Here is a 14,112-nt window from a genome sequence, read left to right as displayed (position 1 = left end):
TCCTCACTCGTGCCAAGAATTCATAATCAATTCGAATCATGTTAAATCGTTCGAACAATGAAGTATTTATTCACATGCATAAAATTCACATCCATGCAGAGTGTCTCTTCATGGATGGAATGTCCGTATAATCTAATTTCCTTTTTTTTTTTTTCTTTGATAACGCGGAAAAGATCTCAATCAGTTAAAAGTATTGGTATCTTTTTTATATATATCTTATTTCGATTAAAATTTTTATCTTTTTATCGATTCGAAACAAAAACTTTCGATTCGTAATTTTATCAAAATTCTTGAATCGTCCATCACAGTTTCTTATCATCGATCGCTCTCTGTTATAATTTACTTCGAGTGAGGAATTCGTCGAGTAAAAAAAAAAGGGAAGGGGAAATAAAATTACGTATTTAATCAGATCGGATCGATATTTGTTCATCGATCATTTGTTCTTGCACAATTTGCTCAGATTAAGCACAGAATTCAAATGGACGCATCGTCAGATTGAAAAATCAATCGAAGCAATGGCGAAGCTTATGGGTTCAATTTAAAGGGGAAATCGATCGGTTTTCCAAATAACGCCGCGCGGAGTGACGTGTTTTCCAAAATATGCCCCGATTAACGCGATAATTAGATAACGATAATATCAGAAATTAATAAAGCAACCATTAATAATCCATGATCGAACAATAGCAATAGCGCCATTGGGAATAAAATACCTGGAGAGATAAACCGAAAATAAAGCTCCAATGCGATCGATGATAATTCATTCCATTAATAAAGCCACGATAATAATCCTTCTTTAAAAATACATACAAAAAAATAAAATTTACAATTTCACTCGTACATACTCATTGGCATTGACTCTCTTATTAACGAAAAAAAAATCCGTCTCAAAAATTTTCCCTCTCGAGATCAATCGACGAAAGAAAGAAAAAGAGAGAAAAAAAAAAATATCCCAACCTTAATAAAGCCACTATAATAATCCTTCTTTAAAAATGCATACGATAAAAAAAATAAAATTTACAATCTCACTCACATACATACTCATTGACGAAAAAAAAATCCGTCTCAAAAATCTTCCTTCTCGAGATCAATCGACGAAAGAAAGAAAGAGAGAGAAAAAAAAGAATATCCCAACCTTCACCACATTCTCTCTAAAAAAAAAAACAAACAATTATAATAAAATAATAAAATAATAAAATAATAAAATAATAAAATAATAAAATAATAAAATTATAATAAAAATTCACTTGATCCGGCCGCTTGATCTAGGTTCTAGGCGCGTACCTGGTATGGCGCGGGGCATCGAGGAACCTGCGCGTCTACGTGGACTTCACGTTCACCCTTCTGAACCGGGAACACTTCTCCATGAACGAGGGATTCTCCGGGAAACGGGTGAAGTTCACGTACGAGGCGCCCGCCCAGGGCAACCGGAACTACATCCCTGTGTCGGACCTGTACAGCCGAAATTTCGCCGACACGAACGGCGAGTTCCAATTAGAATTGTCGATGGCAAACGTGAGGACCGTGTACATGACCGATCTTAAGATGCCGGGCGGCACGTTCTCCTCGGGCCAATCGAAGCCCAACAAATTGGAGACCGATTATTTCGCGTTCGGCGGCTTCGATTGGAACCTGGTCATATATCCCCACGGGAACAAGGAGTTGGAGGGTTACCGGGGCCACGAGAACGGGATCAGCGTCTATCTGATGAGGATGAGCGGGTTCGATCATCGGTGCAGGGTGAGATACAGCGTCGCGTTGGGCGAGGGTGATCGCAGGATCGATTCAGGCCAGATCGAGGACCTGTCGGACGCTGAGCGTTGCGGTTTCGGGTGGCACACGAGGGTGAGGTGGTCCGAGGTGGCGCACAAAGGCGTGGTACGGGTTTCCCTCGAGATGGTCGAGGCGAGGACCATTTGCGAGGTCGCCGTCCAAGCTCGCGGCCCCTCCGTCCTGCCCGCGACCCCTTGCTACGATCGTGACAAGCAGGCGTGGATGATCAGGGCCGATTTGCACTCGGACACCGTCAGACTGCACCTGGTCTACAAAGATATCCATAACGTTCCGAGGAATCATTTGAGGTTGGTGTGAAAAAAAAAAAGAAAGAAAGAAAGAAAATTGAGAAAGAGAACATTTTTACGAGAAAAGGAAGGGTTTGGAGGAGAGTCGTGAAGCTAGGAAGGTAATATCGTGATAATTTTACCGACCGAGTTTCTTGCGATCGAGAAAGATAAAACGTAATTCTCGTGTATTTTTTACATTTTTACATGACCGATCGATCAATTTTATTAATTTACGACTGTAATTTAATTTAAAGATAACAAGTGTTTTCTCTTTGTATCTTCGAAGAAAGATACGATATAATCCGCGTATATTTCTATCGAGAAATAATTTAGAATCTCGCTCCTCGCTCGTATCCTCGTTTAAGTAAGTAAATCGTTTCTTCGAAATATTCGAGAACGCAACGAATTGTGTTAATTCTGATTGTCCAGGTACGTCAGTTGGTCAGCCTATCTTCTCCGCGACGAGGAGGCGAACATGACCGCGATCAGTTTGCCAGGAGCCCCGTTCAGCCGTTACTACGCCCAAGAGTCCGCGGACGAAGGTATCATAATGGAGACGAATCTCGACACGAACGAGGTGAAAGAAAATCACTGTCCGTTCCTGACCGACAAAGGGCAATTGAGGATCCGGCTTGAGTGGAACGAGAGCCACTTGCTGTTCCAAGCGACCTACCACAAGTACGACGACGTGTGCCGCATCCACAATCAACAGATGAGACGGGAGATCTCCCTCCTCCAGGCGGAGAATTACAGCTTGGAGAGGCAGCTGTTCAGTTATCAGAAGAGCCTCGCTTATACGCAGGCGCAGCAACAGCAACAGCAGCAGCAACATCAGAATCAACAGCATCATGGCGGCCATCAAGCCCATCTGGAGAGATCCGCGTCGACAGACACCGAATACGCCTGACAAGTGGAACAACAACAACAACAGATCCAACCAAACGAGCTGCCAGCCGCCACCAGTTGTCGACGACAATTGCCTATCGTGCACGAGGATGATCGTCGCGTCCACCAGAATCTTGTCCGGATGATGGATCGACGATTGAGCAACGTGCAGCTCCAGCAACGGCTGTACGAATCGGAATCAGGCTATCAGCAACGATACGGCGACGGTTCACCGTGTCACAGTATCGTCGATCAAACGGCGGATCATCAACAACAACGTCCAAGTATCGTGCAGCAACCGAAGTCGGCGCGATCCAGCGTAGGCAGATCGGACAGCGGCTCGGATCGTGGAAACGATCGTTACACCGGCTACTATTTGGGGTACGTCGGTCAGGCAGTGCACAAAAGACGTAGGACCACTTTCTGGGAGACCCTGACGGGTCTTGTGTGCTCATTGGGCGCTTTGGCTTCCAGGGCTGCCAAGATGGCCACCAGACGGGGAGAGCCACTTTGAAGAAGCTTAAGCGCGTTCTCGCGGACCAGTGGACTGGTACGTTTTACACGACACGTTTTGGGATCACGATATATCGGGGTATAAATTGGCGATCGTTCGTTTGCGACGTTTGTTGTGAGCACGTGTTCGAGGAACACGTTCGAGACGTGGCACAGGAGAAATAAATTGCTCCTGAGAGGGGGGGGAATGAAGAGTATATGAGTTGGACGGTGGCCAAGAGAGGTCGCTAGTTTCGCATATTCGTCGTGTTTAACCTCTAATTAAAGGTGTTGTTTGTTTCGAGGAAAAGATGAATAAGATGTTAATCTTAATTAGAGGGAATAATAAAGAAGGAATTTATATGTATAAAGGATCGTTGGATTTCACGAGTTGTCTCGTAAGTTGCGAAGGAGAGGATAATAGAAAGAATTTCTTTTTTTCCTGGTGGCCGCTGTACAAGCTCGTGACCAGATTTTAACGATCAACTCGACAATATATGGATGAGGAGGAGATGGATGAGGCGACGAGAGAAAGATGCGGGCTCGGAAGGTAATACTCGCACGTGGACTGACCGGATTGACTATTTTTCGTCCATTTTTTTTTTCAAACGGAGTCCAATTTGAGAGAGAAAAGAGCAGAAACGAAGAGGGCGAATGTTCGATTCGATTCGATTCCAAGTTTCTCGACGACAAAGCAGCTCTGACGAAGAAAAATTCAGCCGAATGGAACCAACTTATTGGAGCTGTTCTTTCTTGTGGAGAATCGTGAGGAGGAACCAGAAAGGATTTCGCGTTAACACGATTCGAACGCTGGAAAAATTTCACATACGTATACATACACGCATACACTTGATAGGAATCGATCAAAAGAGGGAATCGAAAGAGGAATTAAAAAAAAAAAAAAAAAAATAAAGTCTCCCTCGATCGCGAATTCTATTATACACGTACAAGAATACGATTCTATCTACTACTTTGTCAATTTATTAAGAGAAAACAAAAAACAAAAAAAATACCTATTTTCCTCTAAAGACTTTTTTCACCTATCGTCTATGACTTCTTTGATAATAAAGAATCCGTGCGCGGTGTAGTCGCCGAGTCGTAACAACATACTTATTACGGTAGAATACTTACACCTAAAACGAATGCAAACAAAAAAAAAAATTAATAATAATATTAATAATAATTCTTTAGAGTGCAGTCGATGTTACATAAACCGAAAGTAGGAATGAACGAAAGATGCTCTCGTTACAGAGCAATCAACGTGGTACATCATAAACATATGCATTCACGAATACACACACATTCACACACACACACATACACAACATACACACGGGCATTAATGTTCGTACTCGACCATAGGCTTTTTTTTTTAAATAAAAAAAGGCCAAAAGAGATCAGGGTAAAAAAAAAAAAAGAACAATGCGAACGATCCAAATTTTTGACTTATTATTCCACCGTGTTGAATTAATTTATTATTATGCGAAAAATTCGTTAATTTTTCTCGTTAATTACTCATTCTAATATATACATGTTGAATCTTTATATTATCAATTCGATCATTCTGAATCACTCGTCGAAACATATTTATATATCATTATTTTTTTTTCTTAAAATTAAATACTTACTAATCGCCGTTTTATCGATAAATTTATTATCTAAAAATTATTAATACGCGTTTTAGATAACACGATAAACTGTGTAATTTGTACCAGGGAGAAGTTAATGAAAAAATCCATACAGAAAAAAGAATCATGAACAACGTGCCGCGTGTAGCACTTATAGATCGAAGAAATAATTCAATTTATTGTTCGTCGAAAATATACACTCTCTCCAACCACTTTGGCCACGTTCTACTGTACCTGTACCAATATAGCGTCATACGTGCGAGGTCTTCGACGATATTGCACTTTTCAATTTTTGCATCCTGCGTTTATCCTCTATTTTCCTTACGTACGCTTTTCATATCATCCGCCATTTTCCATCGATCTTTCTTTTGCCTTTTTCTCGTACAACAATTTTCAAATGGGACGACAATCAATCTTCCTGAAGATAAATTTAAAAATTTCCCTGTCCAATTCCTTTCCCTTCTCTGTGATTTTTCAATTTCTTCAAATTTTTTTATCTTTAAAACTGACTCTCCTCTATTCTTGTTATCTTCATGTCTCTTGTTCTCAAAGAATCGCTAACTCTTCACGTTTCTGAAACAGTATGTCCCAATTTCAATACTGTTCTTTAGACAAGAACAGATACTGGACAAGGCTGGTCATACAAACTCAACAGATATAAATATCTCTTCGTGCAAACTTTCCTTTCCAATGTCTTGTACCCTTATTCTCCCTTTCCTACCATTTAAAGTAGTTCGCTTCAAATCAGTACTTTTCATCTTCCACTCCGGCTCAAAGTATATATCTGTATGTAGAGGCAAGAAAATTCAACCAGATTGTATCTACATTCTGGTAGTGCATCTACTTTCATATTGATTTTCTTGAAACAGTGAGAATTCTACAACCGATTCGTGAAACTGTTTCTCCTTATCTTTTCTATCTTGATGCCGATATGATGTCCCATTTGAAAGCTTCGTATCCTGTTCTTTCCTCCATCCCTCGTGTAATTATAGTTTCATATAACCGATATATGTACCTAACACATGTACTTACGATACGTGCACGTCTTGCATCAGTATACATCGCATCAGTAGCAAGACGATCGATACACCAGTTAGTTCACACGTTAGATATTACGTCTAACAGTCCACCATGAATCGTCGTGTACCGCGCACGTGTGTAGTTGAATCGGGCTTGCTTGTACACACGAAACTCGTCGACCCTCCCCCAATATCTGATTAAAAGCACCGATGAGAAAGCTGTTAGCGTTCCTCCCCAAAGTAATGTCTTTTCATTTCTTCCTTGCATTTCATGCTTACGAAAATTACTTCGATTTTTGATGTCGATACATCTCTGATTTCATTCTATCCTTGGATTCTGCTCTTGGAATCGAATTGTCTATTCGATCTTGATAAAGTAGATTCTGAAAAATATATAGTTATTTCTATGAGATAATTTTCAAAGAAAAATTTTAACGGTAGATTAAATTCCCTTCGTTTCCTCGTTCAAAGCTATTCTTTTATTTCCACTTCGATAGAGACAATTTTAATAAGCAACGAGAATGGCAAGATCCGCGAAATTCGAACCGGTGCTTTTAACAGCAATTCATTCGAGAAAAAAACGATACATCGCATGAAAGTTGTGTCCCTCCTCTGAAGTAGCGGAGTCTGTATACTTTGTACATATTATATAACTATACTAAACTGTTGATGATTTAAGAATGAAAATTAAATAAAAGAGAGTTGTGCCTATAGTATGCGCGAAGTGGAGAAGGATTTCAAGCGAATCGCATGATCGTGACATCATCGTTTCGTTTCCAACGATAAAAAAATAATTATATTCTCCAATTAGACATTAACTCGACGATATCTGTTGTTAAATTCATTATATAAATCTCGCATAATCTTCGTTATATAATTCGCATTATCGTATCTCTCTTAACTGCAACCATATTCCCCGACTTCTTTTTGGTTTTAGTACAATAAGTGTTATAATTTCTGACAATATATCTACCATATTGTGTGCTCTAATTTCCAGCATAATTTTCGCTTGAACGTTAATCGTGGAAAAATTACGTTCTACTTATTCTATCTAATATTCTATCTTTTTTTTCATAACTTTCAGGCTTAAACGATAAGAAAGCACGTGATATGATTGGCGAAGATAAAAGTAATAAATAAACTCGTTTCGCCACTAATTACCTTTGTTTTTTTTGTGTCGTTTTGTATCGTATTGCAAATCGTAGCCATTATAAAAAATGCTTGCTTTCGAATCAGCAAAAATTTATTCAAGATGCCAGACGGCTGAGATTCCCACGAAATCTTATTTCCATTTTAATATAGCGCCTTAACTTAAATTCGTAAAGCTGTCAAGATTACGTTTATCCGTTTATACTTCTTTTTCTTCGTCATTTCACGACGATACAAAGAACCTGCAATAAAGAATGTTCGAGTTAGCAAAAAAAAAAAAAAAAAATTGGAGAAAACTTTGAACGTGTCAGAATAAAAAAGAAAAAGGAAGAAAGAAAGAAATAAAAGAAATTAACGAAACGATGAAAAAAAAAAAATACGATCTTGCGATCTTCGACGATTTCCCTATGCTTATGAAGGCCGAGGATCATCATAATATACATGTGTAACACATTTCTGTAAACGTAATAGAAAAGAAAAAAATAGAAGAAACAGTCTCTCGTGCAACGCTCTCGTTCAATATCCTCGATTCAAAGTTTTCTTATATCTAATATACAGTCATGTGTATATTACTATAGGACCACCGACGGGAATCGTCGACGTCGATGCGTCCTCGAAGCTTGTCAAATCTCCCGCCTAACGGCCAACAATCCTCGAACTTGGTTCTAGTCTAGAAATTACTTAAAAATACAAAAGCATTAAAAAAAAAAAAAAAAAAAAAAAAAAAAAGGAAAAGAAATGGAAAAAAAAAACCACTGCAATGCAAAATCAAAACGATCGCGATTCGTTTCAAGCAGCGTTTGACCAGACCCAAGTTGGAGGAATTTTTTTTATCGGCGACAAGAGACCGATCGTATCTAATGTCATTGTATTGTTGTGTAATTTGTCAGATTTTATCGATCGCAACGTTTGCGTCCGCAGAAAAGCGAACAATGTATTAAAGAAACCGAACCGTTTACAGGAATCTCCCGTGTATCCCTCCTTGCCAGTCTAAACTCTCCTGTTTCACGGTTTTCAATTTTCTATCGAAACGCTTGCGACAGGCGTGACAGTAGCTCTGACAATCGCATCTAATCCGATCGAACGATTAAATCCCCGCGTCTGTCAGCGCGATAAACCAGCGATTTCCGCTTTGGCGTGTTCTAGTTAATGCTGCGGCGCTGCGGATAAATGTCACACGATACCTGGGAGAATTTATTAATGTTCAATCGAATATTTCTATCATAAGGAATATGATAAACTAAATGATAGTCATATATACTGTATGTCAGATACGTGTACATACCTTAAAAGAAACGGAATTCGAATATCTGGAACATGAAATATTCTATTCAATATTCGGGATACGTAAGGTATCTAATATCTGGATGTTTTGGATATCTAAAATAGCAACAGCGCAAGCATTTCAGTTAGTTCAAGTGGTATTCAATTTTCAAAAGCCTCGACATCTGATATTCCGAAACATTCTATAGTTACGTTTATTCACACACTAGATTTTCCATATCTTCTTATTTTTGTTTCTTAATAATCTAGAAATCTCATTCACGTGTCGTACATATTTCAATTCAATTCATTTAATTGCATTAAAAAGTTAGGTTATTATGTAAATAATATACAAAATTCGAATAATATGTATAAATCAAATGAGAATTAATTGGATATTAACATTTAAAATATTGTAACAAATTAGTAAATCAACCTGTCTTATCTCCCACATATCGTCGATATTAACAAACTTCCATATATGCTTCAAAGTGTACCCGCGATTCGGCTCGGCACTTCAGTCAATTAAACTCATTCTCGCGAGGGCCGGGTGCGGGTCATCATCGCTAAGAAACATAGAACATCAAGCGGAATACATATTTACACATATAACTATGCTATAGAATGGCAGAAATGCTTGGAATTTATCAAATCAGTCGGGTCAAGGAGCTTCATTCCTCTCTCTCTCTCTCTCTGATTCTTGATTCCATCTCTTACCATCATATTTTTCAAGCATTTATATATTTTCTTTTCCATCATTCATAACCTCTTTCTTCAGAATAAAATTGTTTTATTAAATTTCCGATTTTTTTGCGTCATCATATGTCAATTGACCTTTGGAAATCGATATGTGATATTGAATGATCCATTGATGAATCGATGAATCGATGAATTCGAAAAATCGGCTTCTATTTTCTGTAGAAATATTTTTTAAATTATTCTTATATATTATTTTGAATATTTAAACGAAATTGAAAGTTATAGGAATTGAAAAATTCTAAGTGATGAAAAAGACGAATAAAAAGATAGTACCCCGAACTTTTATTCGAGCTATGTAAATATCGGACATCGGCCTCTCACCCGTTCGTTCCGTGAATTCCATCCGATATTGCTCTTCCCCACTCCAACGTCGCATAATTAATTTTTGTCTATCGATATTCCGCGTCTGTAACTCTTTTCAAAAACGTTGGGATTCAGAGGAGAGGAAGGACGTTAATATTGTACTTGTTTCTAGGTTATCGGTTTTCCTTAAAAACGAGATATAAAATGAAGAGTATAATCGATAGTGTATATTTATCGTTAAAAATTCTAGAAAATTTACAAGATTTATGGAATTTGATATCAACTATTTAAAAATTAAATGAATATGCATTTTAGATCATTTTTTTTTTCGCTTCGCACACTATTCTTGCTCTTTTTTGTTCTCTTTTTATTTTCTTATTTCTTAATTTATTAATTTTATAATTTTTAAAAATATTTTCTCACATCCTTATTTCTCAAATCTTTCAAAATTGTACTAATTTTTTTCTTTTTATTTTATTCTATCAAATATATTCACAAATATCAACGCTCCATAACCCGACTTAACTAACAGAAATCGATAAGTATCGAAGATCATGATAAAAATCGAAACACTGAAAATCGATTTTTCACTCGATATTCTATCGAAGTTTCTTCTTATTCTGAAGTTTCACGTCATATCGCGCTGATGGACGATGATATCATAAAATAATATCAATTTCCTTGTCATTTTCGCGATAAAAATGATTCACACATTAATTTACAAAACTACAATCGCTTGCGAAGCAAATTACTTTATTCGAAATAATTTTCCTCGTTGTACATTTTTCCCGATATTCCTCCAATAGGAGCGAAAGTCACGTTTTTTCTTAATAATAGAACTCCCTCTTTCGTTACAATATTACCAGTATTCTCATACTTTATTGTCATGCTTTCTCTTGTACAATTAGAAATAAACAATTATTTTTCTAAGATATGATAATAACTGATAAACGATAAGTAATAAATAATTTGCAAACGATCGACGACCATGAACATATATGTATATTTTTTACGATAACGTCAATGAGTTTTGGTCGTTAAGGTTAGATAAGAAGAGAAACATGTTAATTTCGACAATTTATAATATAACATAACAAGAGGGAGTTTATCAAATCTAGTCGAGCGTTTCCTTTTTCAGCTTCTATCCTTGACTAACAACTCTTTTTCGATTGATGTATGTTCGTACTTTTTACGCACGATATAAACACATCTCTTTATGCAACAACTTTTTTTCATGTGTGATCTATTTGAAAGAAAAAAAAAAAACAAAAAAAAGAATAAAAAAAATGCGAATACAAAACCGTCATACGTTTCTCAGAGTTTTGAGACATATACTAATATACTTAAACCATCTGTGAGTCTGCCTCGTCTTTTATAAAGTTCTTGCTATATTCAATTGATGGTGGTATTTATTTCATTACCTCTCCGTTTATAATTTAATGAATAGTTCTTATAAAATCACAAGCTGTAAAAAAAATTTACAGCTACATTTTTATTCATTTCTTTTTTATTTTAAAAAAATTAAATTTAATTATGCTTTACCTATTTATTAATATCTATCGCTAGGTAATATATTAGATTTAAAATGTATATCAATCCTTGTAATAGTAATGTGATATGGACACAAGAGACATCAATCAAGCTATTCGGACTAATATGTTTTACTGCACTGAATACATCGATCATGATATACGAAACGCTATTATAAAGTGGTAAGTTCGAAACACAAATACAAATGATTATAGTAACTGATCTAAGAATAAGTAGTACAAAATTATAACATAATTTGAGGGAAAATTTGAAAAGTATAATTTATCATTTTTGCTTAAAAAAACATCTTTTATTATCATTCCACAAAAATGAGAGAATTTAGAAAAATTTTAATTATTTATTAATTATTAAATTATCAAGTTTAATGAGAAAATATTTTAATTCAGAAGAAATGAAGATTCATACCATTATTAAATTGCTATAAATATATGTATTTAACTAATAGATATTGATAATAAAAATGAACAATGTATATAAAGCAAATTTGACCCATACCCAATCATTACAAGTCACGAGTTACGAAAGACCGAACAACCAACAGTCGAATTGCGACTGTCGCCTATATCAGTTCGTATGGTGTTAGATTATCATAATTTTATCATGTTATAATACAAAACTATATTTATTTTTTCTAAGAATTTAATATACGCAATCGCATATACATGCGCACCAACAAATATTGGTCAGTTCATCGTAACTGTAACGTTTATTTGTGATTTAAGGTTATGTTTTCCACAAGAAAAAGAAAAAAGAAAACTATCTTGAAAAAGTGTTAAAAAATTAATTTTAGAAATTTATTAAATAATTAAATAAAAATTTTACAAGTGAAAAGTGATAGTGGAAAGCATTTATATAAAAAAAGAAAACAGATTGCAACACCAAAACATTGAATAATCATTAAAGTTGCTGATACAGTGAATGAATTGATCTTATAATTTGTTAATAATTGCTATATTATCTCAATTAATATCAATTATTTAATAAGGTCTTCTTAGAGATTATATTTTTCAATTTTAAAACTTTGAATATAACGAAAAATAAGTTTCATTCGTTATATTGTATACATATATCATCGATTATAAAATTCAACATTTCTTGCAAAAAGAAAGCTAAAAAACGGCGACTGAAGAAGAAAGGATTCATCAGCAAGGTCATTTGACCTATTTAGACCCACTGTTGATGAATAATAAAAGACAAAATATGTTGAGCCAAAAGTTAAGTAATAGAAGGTTATTAGTTGACCTACTTGCACTAATGTTTGGTCTTGGTGCATGGATTGGTGTGAATGGCATTTATGTTCAATTACCACTTCTTGTGAACGAAGCTCCAGAAGGATGGAGTCTTCCAGCACATATGGTTATGTTAGTACAATTTGCCAATTTAGGACCAATACTTTATACATTATATATAAAGTATGTATATTAAAAATATATTTTAATAATTCATAATATATTTCATGATATATCTCATAAATATATTTTCAATTCATAATAATTTATAAAATATTCTTTATCAAATATATTCAAGTATTATTTTTTTTTGTTTTAGATACAATAAATGGGCATGTGACAAATATATTACATATGTCCTTTTAGCAGCAGGAGCAATGTCTACATTTATATTAGCTTTTTTATATGATAAAACTACTGTAATATTTGGCAATAAGCATTCCACTGCACTATTATCATTAATGTTTGTAACTGCTATTGTTGGATGTACGAGTTCAGTACTTTTTATGCCATACATGAGGAACTATAGAGAAATTTATTTAGTGTCCTATCTTGTAGGAGAAGGACTCAGCGGATTTGTGCCAAGCTTAGTGGCATTAATCCAAGGTGTTGGTGGAAATCCTGAATGTTTAAATATTACTAAATCTGGATCTAATGAATTGATACCTTATTATCCAGAACCCAGATTTTCAAGTCAGACTTTTTTTATTTTTATTGGTACTTTATTGTTTTTATGTTTCTTGGCATTTTTGGGATTAAACAATTTATCTATTGCTATTGGAGAGCGTGTGAAACATTCAGCAAATATGGAAACATTACCAACAGATACACGAGCTCCTCCCAGTTATAAAACAAATTCTGGTTGGGCAATGTCTAAGCAAGTGTATTCATATTTATTAATTATGATGGGAATGGTTTGTTTTTTAGGTAATGGTACATTACCAAGTATTCAATCATATTCTTGTTTGCCGTATGGAAATGTTGCATATCATTTAACTGTTACATTATCATCAATGGCTGGTCCATTGGCAATGTGTTTAGGTTTTGTCATAAAAATGCCAGAAGTTAATTTTCTTTCTGGTCTCATGGTTATACTTATAGCACTTTCTAGTTTTGTTTGCTTTCTAGCTGTTGAATCACCTACACCACCTTTGCAAAATACCTGGTTAGGTGAATTTTTGGTAGTTTTATCTTGGATATTAATTAGTGGTTTGATAGGATTTATAAAATTGGGTATTACAACATTATTTAGGCCTGATCCTGGTAGAGGTTTATATTATACTGGTGTTGCAACTCAAATTGGATCATTGATAGGAGCAATAATTACATTTGTCTTAGTTAATCATGCAAAACTATTCCATTCTTATTCACCATGTTTATTAGTTGCAGCAAACTGACGTTTAATATGATATTTATATTTAATAATTTTATTAGTAAAAATTGTATAAAATTAATTAAAATGATGTATATCTCTTAGCTTCTATTATTTATCAAATTATGAAATATGAAAAAGTAGGGTCTAACTATTTTTAAATATTATAAATCTGGAACATCGAATTAAGAATATATAGTTTATTTACACACATAAATTAATATAAAAACAAAATTATTTGGATTTTATAATTTCAATATTAAATAGATCAATATTAAAGCCAATCGAACTTCCAATTTACTTATAAAATTTTAGAAAAGCTAAATATTTTTAATAATTGAAAATAAAGAATTATAATATATTTTTATTTCAATATGAATTTAATTCAATTAGATATATAAG

General features: G+C 34.8%; 3 protein-coding genes and 1 long non-coding RNA gene across 15 annotated transcripts in view; 3 read left to right on the top strand and 1 right to left on the bottom strand.

Annotated features, from left to right (window-relative positions):
• The window catches only part of LOC122714713, a 151,981-nt gene extending 149,014 nt beyond the window's left edge, over window positions 1-2,967 (top strand). For all 5 annotated transcript variants that reach the window (XM_043936320.1, XM_043936318.1, XM_043936319.1 and 2 more), the window contains 2 exons: window positions 1,267-2,078; window positions 2,490-2,967. In XM_043936320.1, the coding sequence (XP_043792255.1) occupies window positions 1,267-2,078; window positions 2,490-2,967 (1,290 nt within the window). The remainder of the gene's footprint in view (window positions 1-1,266; window positions 2,079-2,489) is intronic.
• A 120-nt stretch (window positions 2,968-3,087) lies between these two features.
• Window positions 3,088-4,381, top strand: LOC122714719. The gene is made up of 2 exons (XM_043936334.1): window positions 3,088-3,326; window positions 3,420-4,381. Exons 1-2 carry the CDS (start codon window positions 3,088-3,090, stop codon window positions 3,457-3,459), a joined length of 279 nt encoding a protein of 92 aa, XP_043792269.1. The 3' UTR covers window positions 3,460-4,381.
• Window positions 4,382-5,433: 1,052 nt separating this feature from the next.
• LOC122714720 lies at window positions 5,434-11,617 on the bottom strand. 8 transcript variants are annotated; one of them, XR_006346695.1, is made up of 7 exons: window positions 11,101-11,617; window positions 9,529-11,023; window positions 8,933-9,411; window positions 8,519-8,613; window positions 8,186-8,417; window positions 7,246-7,475; window positions 5,434-6,467 (listed from the first exon to the last, which is right to left on the bottom strand). It is a non-coding gene; the product is annotated as an uncharacterized LOC122714720 (long non-coding RNA). The 8 variants fall into 8 exon arrangements; XR_006346692.1 differs by having other exon boundaries at window positions 8,519-9,062; window positions 9,214-9,411; window positions 11,101-11,613; XR_006346698.1 differs by having other exon boundaries at window positions 8,519-8,543; window positions 11,101-11,466.
• A 37-nt stretch (window positions 11,618-11,654) lies between these two features.
• LOC122714715 (solute carrier family 52, riboflavin transporter, member 3-A-like) lies at window positions 11,655-14,071 on the top strand. Its single transcript, XM_043936325.1, has 2 exons — window positions 11,655-12,521; window positions 12,658-14,071. Exons 1-2 carry the CDS (start codon window positions 12,289-12,291, stop codon window positions 13,733-13,735), a joined length of 1,311 nt encoding a protein of 436 aa, XP_043792260.1. The 5' UTR covers window positions 11,655-12,288; the 3' UTR covers window positions 13,736-14,071.
• Window positions 14,072-14,112: the final 41 nt, after the last annotated feature.

The sequence above is a fragment of the Apis laboriosa genome, unplaced genomic scaffold (assembly GCF_014066325.1).
Source record: "Apis laboriosa isolate Shangri-la unplaced genomic scaffold, ASM1406632v1 scaffold34_cov151, whole genome shotgun sequence".
Lineage (NCBI taxonomy): Eukaryota > Metazoa > Arthropoda > Insecta > Hymenoptera > Apidae > Apis > Apis laboriosa.
Note: the sequence above shows the minus strand (reverse complement) of the source record. Positions and strands in the feature narration are given on the sequence as shown.